This window comes from Rhododendron vialii, chromosome 12a (genome assembly GCF_030253575.1).
Source record: "Rhododendron vialii isolate Sample 1 chromosome 12a, ASM3025357v1".
Lineage (NCBI taxonomy): Eukaryota > Viridiplantae > Streptophyta > Magnoliopsida > Ericales > Ericaceae > Rhododendron > Rhododendron vialii.
Genome location: NC_080568.1, coordinates 12,612,695 through 12,624,660, shown reverse-complemented (window position 1 = coordinate 12,624,660; position 11,966 = coordinate 12,612,695). Strand labels below are relative to the sequence as shown.

Here is an 11,966-nt window from a genome sequence, read left to right as displayed (position 1 = left end):
TCTTGAGGCCGCTTAAGTAAAAGCAATCATGACAGGAGGGCCCCAAACGGTTACGCCAGGGGGATAATCATTGTGGTGTGACCTGGTCATGTGCTTCTTAACCGCCTTATCCATTTTGTCACATATGACGTCACCCGAGGCGGTTACCCGAGCGTACCCTCCAAGCGCTGACTTGGAGGCCAAGCAAAGTAAGGTCTATAAAAGCAAAAAAACTTTAACCTAAAGAGGTATGCCATTCTATCCTAACCCTAACCCTAGACCTAAACACTTCTCTTAGATCTAACTTGATTGTTGGAGGGTCACTGGGCTTCCACAGCCCTAATGACTTGTTGTAGGTCCAGCGGCAGATGCGCGGAGCAGCGGAGGAAGGAACCGAAACGCCCTCATAGTCAAGGTCCCGATAATCCAAACCCCTATAGGTAGCACTTCTCTTCTAAAGCCAATTAGTATTGGGGTCGGTAGGATATGCAAATCCTGAATGCCGGTGGGGATTTGAATTCCCCATCTTCAAGAGGTTCCTAATTAACCAACCTCTTATTATTAAAATCTGGCAACACAAAATGATTTGGTAGTATTATGAAGCGTACCAAGTTGAGTTTGAATAATCCCCTAAGATCACGGCAAATCTCTCTCTTTCCCAGATGGTCCCTGTCCACATGGTCTAATACTCCACCGCCCCGAAACGCGTCGTTTACTTCTTACTAGTAGTGGACGGATTGGCTGGAGTAATACACCACTTTTTTATTTTATTACTAAGTATTAATTATTAGCTAAACAAAATGTTGAAGATTTTGGTGACAATCACTTTTTCTTTATCTATAACCACACAAATTGTGCTTGATCTGTTTATTTCAAGATAGAGCGTGAATGAATTGTTTTACAACTTTTATTGAGATTCTATGTGGTTCCAAAATGAGGGAGTACTTTATTTAGATGATGATGATTATTGGGGTTTCTCGCATCATAAGAATGGTTGGATTGGAAATATTATTCGTGCAAAAGTTAAGATTTAAGTGATCAGGTAGGTATACATAGCCATATTATCGAGAAAATTATGTCTTGTGCTATTACGACAGTCTAAATTGTGCTTATTTTATAGATGAATGTGTTTTGATAAAGATTTTACCGATATCTTTGATTAACCCGACATTTTACGTGGATGATTTGATCGTCTAGTTTTACAAGAAGAATGACTTGAACAATCAAGATGAGAGTTTTGGTTGGCCCAATCAAGTAGATTGCACGAAATTGTCCATTATACATCTTACATAGATAGAAGAATAATTCTAAAATTTTAGAGGACAGAAAACTAATTTCTGATTACTTTATTAAATAATTTTGGGCTTTTTTTTTTTTTTTTTTTTTAATGGGTCTTGTAATTTGAAGGATAGGAATCGGCTTTTGCCAAATCACGTCGCATAGGTTATTATTACCCGTCCTTACTTAGCGAGCAAGGAGGAATCAATTATCCACGATTACTTTATTTTAAGTGGAAATAATGCTAACTTGAACCTACTTTTCCCGTTCTAGAAATTTTCTTAAAAAATAAGCAGTTTATTTCACATTTTCAAACTCAAAAATAATGTAAATAAAAAATAATTTTTTAAATTTTTTTGCACCGTATTAAAGATCTTGATGAGATCTATTAAACAAGATCCATATTGGTAGGAAAATTATTTACGTAAACACATTATTTTTGAGCTTGAAATTACTTTCTTAAAAAATAAATACTTATTTTACGTTCCGGAATGGGACGAAGTCTTCTAATGGAATTGTAGAGACAAGCTCTCATGGCACGTGATGACTCATACTCTTTATTATGTGTATGAACCGCATACAAATGTGTAATTTTGACGAGTGTGGGCGCATCAAGAGATGGACATGGGATTGCAATGCATGGGTGTAGTACAATATCTAAGTCATCCATCCGTTCAATTAATGGTCTATATTTTTAAAAGTATCCCACATGAAAAATAAGTATTCTACATTAAGATATATTTGTTTATCTGGACCATTAAACAAACTTTTGGATAACTGTGATGTTGCACTACACTCCTGTAGTGCACCTACAAGGCCCTCGATGATCCAAAAGAGACTGTATGAATGCCTACTCGACAATAACTCGCTTCCTCATAATTCTCTTGTCGTCCCAAAAAGCTAGTCACTTAAAAAAATAAAAAAATAAAAAGTACATTTTGTAGTATAATATTCTCATAAAAAGTGGAGTAAATATTTTCTTTTTGGTTATAGGAGTAAATATTTTCGTGCATAATATTACTCTGCACTAAATGAAGCTTTGAGGGTGGGTTCCAGAAACCCAAATAAAAACTTATTTTTTAAAAAGATAATTTCAAGCTTAAAAATTATGTGTTTACGCAAATAATTTTTCTATCACTATGGATCTTATTTAATAGATCTCATTGAGATCTTTAATACGGTGCAAAAAAAATTTTAAAAATTCTTTTTCATTTACATTATTTTTGAGTTTGAAAATGTGAAATAAGTACTTATTTTTTAAGAATGTGTTCTGAAACGGATGAATGAGATTTTAAAATTGGTGTGAAAAGTTTTTAAAAGAATCTTAATTTTTATTTAAAAATTATACGTTTTCCTCGTAGTGATCTAATTTTATGCGATGAAATATCTTGAACCCAGAAAACACATACAGCTGGTGATTGAAAAATCCCAATACCGTTTTCAACTGTGTGAATTCCATCACATGATGACTAAAAGGAGCCTCAGACACAGTGTACTAGGAACTAAACAATCCCTCAGCAGAATGGGCAGGAGCTTAGTAACATAATTTTTTTAATATTTCCTGTGGCACCTCTCTCCTCCGCAAATAAAACAGCAGGCAACGACACGGTCACCACACCCTCAGATCTCTCTCTCTCTCTCTCTCTCTCTCTCTCTCTAACTATCCTTTGTACTTTTGTATACCCTCTCGAAGCCAACTCCATCCCTCGTACTTTTTCTTTTTTGATCCGCCATCCCTCGTACTTATATACTCCAACATACTCCTTATAGACAACACATATCTACATACTATAACTCTCATACATCGGTCCATACATCTAAATTCTACCCGAAAGATTTGAAAAAACACAAAAACCGATGGGGCTGCAGAGTCAAGTGAGCGATTGCTCATCGCAATCGATCTTCATCCTTCTAGTCGAAATCGTCGCCAACTGCGCATGTTACCTCCGCTCCGTCTTTTTCCCTCTCCTCCGGTCCACGGGCATCTCTCCAATCGAACCGGACGAGCTCGACGATGGGAGGATGCTGGGCTCAGGACTCTCCGGTCTAATCGTTTTATCAGAGCAACTCCATCTGAACCGGGTTTTTTCTTACAGCTATGATTGTGGTGGTGGTGGTGATGGAAGTAGCGGTTCGGAATGCGTGGTTTGTTTGTCCGGTCTGAGGGAAGGCGAGCAAGTGCGCAGGTTAGCGTGCCGCCACGTGTTCCACAAGGGGTGCTTAGACGGGTGGCTCGAGCATTTTAACTTCAATTGCCCTCTGTGCCGCTCGCCGCTGGTTTCCGGCGAGCGCGTAGCCGGAGCGGAGCGGCGCGTTGGTCATGACCTCCTCACGTTTTTCTCTTACCGGTGAATTGCTATGGTTATGATTACGATGATGATGCATGACATCATGGTACAAAATGATGGTGTGTTGGAGGGTGAGTTTTCTAGATCTAGCAAAACAATCCAAAAACTCAGATACATTCGATTCGATGCAGGTGGATCTATATATCTCGAACGGCTTCGAATGTAATTATATACGGAATGTGGAATATGTTTGAAACTGTTTTCTAGATTTTTTTTTAAAATTGCTGGAAGACCCTTTTTTTTTTCGATTTTAATTTTTAGGGTTAAAGGGTTTGTGACAGTTTTGACCTTTTCCCTTGCTATCATTTTTCTTTTTCCCCCTTTTTTAAGAGCTCTGTGGAGGGTTCTTTTTTACTTGCGGCTGTAAATTTTTGACTTTTGGTTTTCTTTCTGTTTTTAATACTACTCGATAAGTAAGCTCGTGTATTGTGATTAGTTGTAAGATGTAAATTGTTGTTTCTGTTTGTAGCTATGATGAGGGAGATTTTTCAATACATATCTGGTATTGCGTGTGTGTCAGGCCCTCCTTCCAACAAACATCACACGTTATTTAGGGATTCAGACACTTGTGGTTCAGAAAGGTGTGGGGCACGCGTGCATTGACTGTGCCCAAATTTAAGATGAATTTAGTTTAGTTTAGTTTTTATTTTTGGGTAATGGCAGGATTAATTTCCCATCAAATTCAATCTTGAAAGCATTTACTTGCTAATCCATCCAATTAATGTACCAGTGATTATTAAGCAAGAAAAGTGAAGGAGTTGGATCCTTTCCAATCCACTTGATTAGCATAATCGATCGTCTGCTCGAACCCACTTTGTTTATCGTACTTTGGTTAACCACTTGACGACAAATGTAATCAACTCATAAATAATCAGATCAACTGATTTTTATTTTTTTCCGCATAAGTGTTTACGCATATATTTTATATATAGACGCCTACAAAATGAAAATGATCGATCTTGAATCATCGATCGGAATGTGGCTAATTCATGGCTTGTAGACTGGAGCCTATTGCCTGCCCAAACAACACCCTTCAGTAACAACCGATCGTGTTGATAAAAGCTTTGCCCTTTTGAATAGGAGTAACAAAAATGGCCGATCGAGCTAGCACCATTAATAAATGTCCCGAAAGGATATCAGTTTTGCACTTGTACGCACCTGATCTTAGACATGTATAGTATTTACTTAGGATTTTAATGTGATGCCAAGTGGTGGAGCTCAATAGTATTAATTTCAAGTGCCCATCTCAACCAACATCTGATCGAGGAAAGAAAGAAAATGCCTGAGAGAGAGAGAGAGAGAGAGAGAGAGAGAGAGAGAGAGGGTATCTCTAAACTTCCGAAATCACATTAATTCCACCATAGAGAGAGAGAGAGAGTGGGGGGGGGGGGGGGGGGGGGGGGGGGGGGGGTCTAAACTTCCGAAATCACCTTAATTCCACCATATTTGAAGCACCCAATTGTCATGGATGGCCTACTTGTGAGTGAGACTCCAGTGAATAATGCACCACCATTGCAAAGCTTCTTCCCAATCTCTTCATCTCCATCCATCTCAAATTGCTATATGCCCTATTGTTCCTTCCCTTGAGTCCCGTTCGTGGAAATAAATCTTGCTCGATCTCACGCTCACAACTAAACTGACATCGTCGTTTTCCCTATTTCTGACCATCTCTAACAACATTCCAAAAACAACGGATTATTTGGACTTGTAATCAACCTCTCCAAAGTTCCTTGAAAAGAGCTTGGGTGCAACGTACCTTGCAGCCCCCCTTGCTCCTGTCATCGATACAACACTTTTTGCACACAGCTGTGCAAGTCCGAAGTCTGAAACCTTGGGCTGAAAATTTTGGTCAAGAAAAAAGTTCCAAGGCTTTATGTAGTATAAATGAAGGATCCTTTGGTTGCATCCCTGGTCCAGATATTCTATCGCACGAGCAACCCCTGGCGCGATTTTTTGCAGCCTTTCCCAACTCAATGGACGATTTTGAAACCGTTCACCTTCTTCTAAGAAGATGAACTTGTCGGTTGATCCTTTAGGCATGAACTCATAAACCAGAGCAAGCCAAGTCCCTTCGTTGCAAAATTCCACAAGGCGAACTAGAATGACATAGTGTATCCTACATATAGTGGTGACTTCATTGATGAACTCTTTCTCGTTACCTGATGCAATGTCTAAATTTATAATTACATAGGTAATATTCTTTCGTTTTTCTTTGGATACATTACCTTAAGGATTCTCAAATAGTTTTACCGCAACGGGTATCCCGCAGTTTCCGTTGGTAGATAACCCTAGTTGGCCAAGGTTCTACTAACTTATCTTGTGATTTCCTTAAAATTGTTTAGGTCATTTTTTTAGTGCCAAGGGTAAAGAAAATTCAGTTAAACGTGAAGCAATAAAAATATTTTTTATGTTTTGTAATACTTGTAACAAATTTATTTTGAAGTTAATTTCATGTTTTTTTAGTTTTAATAAAATATATGGGGCCCCATTTTCTATCCTCGCCTAGGGCCTCGAAAACCTTAAGACGGACCCTGCATGGATACGAGAGGTCCTGTGAGGTGTCCGTGATTCTTAGATTGCTACATCACATTGGGGGTCGACATAGTTTAAAGAAACTCTCATTAGTATTGTCTACACTGAAGCTATTGAACATGCGTAATTAGCTGAGAAATGTTGCTTAAATATCATTTCTGCTTCTTAGGGCCACCACGTTTCCCAGTACTGTTTTTGTATTCAGTTGAAGGCAAATAGCAAATGAAAGGGAAATGTTGCATGAAAATGATGCGCTTCGTATTTTGGTATAACAAGATTGGTTCCATTGAAGCTACCCCAACATCTTATTTTTTAATTTTTATGTATATCTATGCGCAAGCAAGAACATCGTGTATATAATTTTCCGCTTGACAAAAAAAGAAAAGAAAAAGAACATCGTGTATAAATAAGTATCAGGCAAGGGAAAAGGAGGAGGGGAGTTGAACCTATGTACGACCAACTAAATACTCGAATCTTTGGAAACCAATTTTCATTGATGTAGTCTACAAGAGCTCGGAATTTATAGTAGATGTAGTTGATTCTGCTATGAAGAGTTGAATCTAATTTAACTGATTCAGCTGTCTATGTCTCCAAATCTTTGGTAGATATTTGAAGCTACATGGGATTATGTACAAAGCCAAAACGGTGTGGGGCTACATGTTATTGGCATTGATTAAAGCTCACAAATACCGTTGATGACCTTTCTGTACTTTGCAATGCTGCTGATCTATAACGAGGGGCAGATGTGCACTATGTAAGCCTCTTTTGCTGAATGATCCAGAACACATCAACATTAGCATACTTGAAATCTTTATATGGGAAAAGTAAAATCGCGGCACCCAAAGCATGGGAGACTAATCATTTCTAACAGTAAGGAGGAAGGGTATCGAGACAATGGGGGATTTGTTTATGTTAGCGACAAAGAATTGCGTTTTTTTGTTAGTTCGAGTAAAATGACACAATATTGTACTATTATGTGATTTTATAGCTGATTTAAATGATATGCAAACGAACTGGCACATGTTACTAATTGTGAAGCAGGGGTACAATGGTCAGAAAATGATTTTATTTTTCTTTTATGTGCTTCCTTTAGATTTATCATAAGCCAATAGCCATGCTGGAAATTTGATTTTTGGGGAAGAGTTTATCAATATCCACTAAATGGTACTAATACTTTTTTGGGGAGTGCCACAGGCACGGATAATTCGCTAGTATCCTAAACAAAGCATAATATCCCAAAAACATCGATGGCATACGTTCCCAAACCACGACAAAGAGGAAAATTTGAAAAAGTTCCCCATCCAAGTCAATGGTATAGGAGAGCTACTATACGTTGAGCTCCGACAAACCTGAGTTTACCAGATTGCATTGCAAGCGTCTTCAACTGTGATCAATCCTTGAGGAAAGAAAAGGCCTAGGAGGCATCTCTAAATTTCCCAAATCACCTTCCAACATTTGAACTACCCTTGTCATGGAAGGCCTACTTGTTGGACTCCATTGAATGCACCACAGTCCCACCAATGCAAGCTTCTTCCCAATCTCTTCATCTCCATCCATCTCCATTTGCAACCCTAGTTCCATCCCTTTACTCATTCTGTCGTATATCTGTTCTGGGAAATAAATCTGGCCCTCCTCGCTCTCATCACTAACATGATCGTCGTTTTTCCTATATCCGACCATCTCTAACAACAACATTCCAAAGCTATAAACATCAGACTTGTAAGAAACCTCTCCAAAGTTCTTCGAAAACAGCTCGGGCGCAATGTACCCTTCAGTTCCCCTTGCTCCTGTCATTGATACAACACTTTGGTTCTTTGCACACACCTTGGCAAGTCCAAAATCCGAAATCTTGGGCTGAAAATTTTGGTCAAGCAAAATGTTGTGAGGCTTTATGTCAAAATGAAGGATCCTTTGGTTGCACCCCTGATGCAGATATTCTATCCCATGAGCAACACCTTTTGCGATTTGTTGCAGTGTTTCCCAATTCAATATTGGACGACTTTGAGACCGATTACCTTCTTTTGAGAAGAGGAACTTGTCGAGTGACCCATTTGGCATGAACTCGTAAACCAGAGCACGCCAAGTCCCTTCATAGCAAAATCCCACAAGGTGAACCACATTGAAATGGTGTATCCTACGTATAGTGGAGACTTCGTTTATGAACTCTTCCTCATTACCTGTTGGAATATAAACATTAATCAGTACTAGCGCAAAAAAGAGATTCAGGCAATATTTCTCCATTTTCTTTCCATACATGCATTATACAATTACCTTTAGAATTCTCAAGCACTTTTACGGCAACGGGTATCCCATTTGCAAGTTTCCCTTGGTAGACACTTCCAAAACCTCCTTGGCCTAGTCTCTTCTTAAATCGGCTGGTTATTCCCTTGATTTCAGAGAAAGTATATCTGGTTGGAATGAGGGTCTTGTAGCTTTGTAGGAATTTCTCAATCTTGAGTTTGGTTTCTTTTTCGTTGTCCGATTTTCTAAATCTGTAGATAATGAACATGGAAAGTGCAAGCAAAGTGGTGCCACCTCCAACACTAGTTCCTGAAGAAGTTAACAAAAAGCATCGACAGCATCAGTTTATGAGTTTATTATGCTAATAGCTTGAGAGATTTTCTTAGTTGAAGAACTTGAAGCGCACCTACAATAAGTGCAACATTTGAACCTGCCAAAAAAAAAAAAAAAAAAATCAGTTACACCCTTTTGTAATTCAATGGACAATTAATCCAATTAGATTGCAAAAGAATGGATAGAAAAACACATGCTACGGTTGGATCTTGGATTTGCGATGAGAAAAGGAAAATGGAACTGTAATAGTAACTAATGTACGCATACGTATCCATTTTATGTACTGAGAAACAACCTAACAGAGATGGATTTTTCTAACAAATCTTCATCATTTTCATTTCCGTCCACAAATCCAACATCCAAGACCAGTATATATATATATCTTTGGGCCCTAAATCTTTTTGAAACGTGAGTTCCTTTCACAGAAGGGGAAGACTCTCTCGTAAGATAAATTTGCTGAAAATCCATTTCAGCGTGACAGTAATTTTGTGCTCAAAGAGAAAGGAAGTTCGATCAACTTGTGTATATTTTTTGTCCTCCAAATGAGTTCTCTAACAATTAGTGCAGACCCGCGAATCTATAACAACACTCTTTCTAACTTGTGGGGAACTTCAACTTAACATCAACAAGGTTTTTCTCATTCAATTCGCTTCGTTTGTAAACATTATTAAATATTACCTATGAATGTGAAATTCACGTTCTATTAATTAGTGCAGTCACGATACAACTTTTAGCCAGGAAAATCTTCTACTTAATTTAGACAAGAATAAGCACATCTCTTATGACATTGGATATGCATATGCATATATATATATTCTTTTATATTACCGATACACATAATAGACAAACAACTTTTACTATCCTCTACCGAAATGAAATAAGTAAAGGTAAAGCAACAATTATTCTTGCAATTAACTTTACTTTAACTTATTTCACTTTGGACACCGCGTGACAATTGGAGCCACACTTAGCTCCGTTTGTTTGGTTGGTAGTTGCAAAATACGTTTCCAATGTTATTTTTACCCCAATCGATTAATGGGAGGATTTGGAGTTTTTTTTAAAAATTCGTACTCCCTAGTAAAGGATATATGTGGGTGTATATAAGAATATGTATATTGTACACGTCAGAGAGAGAGAGAGAGAGAGAGAGTCATGATGGGCCACACAAAGAAGAGAAATGCAGTAATTTATCTAAAATTGGCTTCAGGTGAAGAAAGTGCATGTGGATGGGAGAGAGCCAGAGAGGAATTCATGAGGGAGGGGAACGGATTTGGTTGGGTTCCGAGGCCAATGGCAGATCATCGAAACGGTAAATTAACTTAAGGAGTTTTTGCCGATAAGTTATTTACCTCAATTGACAGAAAATATTTTATTAGTAAAACATTTTGCTCATATTTTGTGCAACCAAACAATAAAAAATGGGTAAAACATTTTATGGTCAAATAAACAGAGCCTTAGTGCACACAACCCTCTTCCCCTCCTCAGAACTTTGCCACTTATCCCTCCATCCCTTAACCCTTACCTTTATCTCCTTATCCAGAAACTGAAGAATCAAGCTCAAGCATATTTGGTGGTTCTTAAGTAGCTCCCTACCGGACACAACTATAATCATTGTCGATCGTCCAATAGATGTCAGGGGATGTGCATCGAGCAAATCTGGATGAAGTTGTTTTCAGAGTTATATTTTATAGTTGCGTACATTGCTCTCATTTGACCCCACTTGTCACAAGATAGATCTGCTGCGAATCCGATTTTATGCACCCACCGAACAGTTGAGTAAACAATACTTGTGTATAGTGTACTTACTTTTTCGAGCCTTAGGACTAGAGCACATCGTTTCATTACTTGTGCTGTTGAACCCACAATAGTTTCCATCTCTTTCACATACCAAACATTCATAGTCTATCCTATAGTTCTCGACGATCTCTCCTTCCCTCAACAGCCTCTCCAGAGGCACCTTAACATCAAGAACATGGGCAATTCTCACATTCTTGAAAACAATGCATTGCAAAGGCAACTTATCCATCCGATATGAACCATCCATTACGTAAAACAAACTTCCATTACCATCACCGCCATCGCTTAAGCAATCGATCGGACCGAATAATCCCTCCGTTTCAACAACCCCTTGAGAACAATTGGCGATAACAAGATTCCAGTCGGGTTCCTCTAGGATTGATCCAGAACGGTTGAAAGACAGTAGACTTTGGATTGGACAATTCGGGCTGTTTTTCGGGATTTCGGTTAGGGAAATCCAGTTGTTGGGGTAATAGATTTCTCTAACGTAGTAGTCGCGGGAGAAACCAAGGGGGAAGACTGTGTTATTGGCTGAGCATGATAATTGATAACCTTCACGACCACAAAAGGTTGGTTGGGTATTTAGCCTAAAAGGGTATCTGATGATTGGACCTGAATTGCTGCATCTGGTTGGAGGACATAGTTTAAAGAAACTCTCACTTGTGTTGTTAACTGAAGCTGCTAGTGCTATGGAACCTGTATGATATGCTGAGAGAAGGAAGATAACTATACTGAGGGGAGGAGACATAAACACAGACGTGCATATACAGAGAGAGAGAGAGAGAGAGAGAGAGAGAGAGATCACTGCCCCAAAATGTTAGACAGATGTAATGAAAGATGGACCCAGGGCAGCCAGAGCCAGCTATGGAGGAGTAATACTTAATGGAGTAGTTTGGATGTACAAAACTTTGTCAACTTAAGAATTTACGACTCTGTCCTGCCCTTATCCTCTACTTTGGTGATTCAAATAGTTATAGTCTCGTAAACCTTGTCTAAAAGATTGTACATCCAAAAAATTGTAAATTGATTAGGCATTGATACCCACTAACGAGACCTATGTAGGAAAACTGAATAGTTTAAGCTTACTGTAGTGGCTTCGGTTATGGGATCGATAACCTAGCCAGAGCACCGTTAACCGAGGTCTCATGGAGGTACAATCCGCAGGCTAATACAGGTGGGCCATGGCACGTATCCTTCGGTTATTCACTCGGGATCAAATCTCCTGTTAATACTTCGGTGAATCGCCAACGATATGCATTTCGCCGAAGTCTCTTAGAAGAATGTGACATAACAAGAGGGGACCAAGAGTGGTTACGTGGCAGATGGAATCATTAAGGCTGAGTCTGGTCATGTGCTCCGTAACCGTTTCATTCCTGTCGTCACATATGACATCACTCGAGGTGGTTACCCGAACGTATCCTTCACGCGTTAGCTTGGAGGCAAGTAAACCTAGGTCTA

At 38.8% G+C, this 11,966-nt stretch overlaps 2 protein-coding genes across 4 annotated transcripts; one reads left to right on the top strand and one right to left on the bottom strand.

The window, feature by feature from the left end:
* The first annotated feature begins 2,767 nt into the window (after positions 1-2,767).
* LOC131311646 (E3 ubiquitin-protein ligase RHA2A-like) lies at positions 2,768-4,099 on the top strand. The gene has a single exon (XM_058339171.1). The coding sequence runs from the start codon at positions 3,115-3,117 to the stop codon at positions 3,607-3,609; it is 495 nt and encodes a 164-aa protein (XP_058195154.1). The 5' UTR covers positions 2,768-3,114; the 3' UTR covers positions 3,610-4,099.
* A 1,027-nt stretch (positions 4,100-5,126) lies between these two features.
* LOC131311117 (rust resistance kinase Lr10-like) lies at positions 5,127-11,385 on the bottom strand. 3 transcript variants are annotated; one of them, XM_058338448.1, is made up of 4 exons: positions 10,518-11,385; positions 8,785-8,808; positions 8,409-8,687; positions 5,127-5,764 (listed from the first exon to the last, which is right to left on the bottom strand). In XM_058338448.1, exons 1-4 carry the CDS (start codon positions 11,254-11,256, stop codon positions 5,301-5,303), a joined length of 1,506 nt encoding a protein of 501 aa, XP_058194431.1. In that variant the 5' UTR covers positions 11,257-11,385; the 3' UTR covers positions 5,127-5,300. The 3 variants fall into 3 exon arrangements, with proteins under 3 accessions (XP_058194431.1, XP_058194429.1, XP_058194430.1); XM_058338446.1 differs by lacking the exon at positions 5,127-5,764 and adding an exon at positions 7,232-8,314 and having other exon boundaries at positions 10,518-11,378; XM_058338447.1 differs by lacking the exons at positions 5,127-5,764; positions 8,785-8,808 and adding an exon at positions 7,232-8,314 and having other exon boundaries at positions 10,518-11,378.
* Between the last annotated feature and the right edge of the window lie 581 nt (positions 11,386-11,966).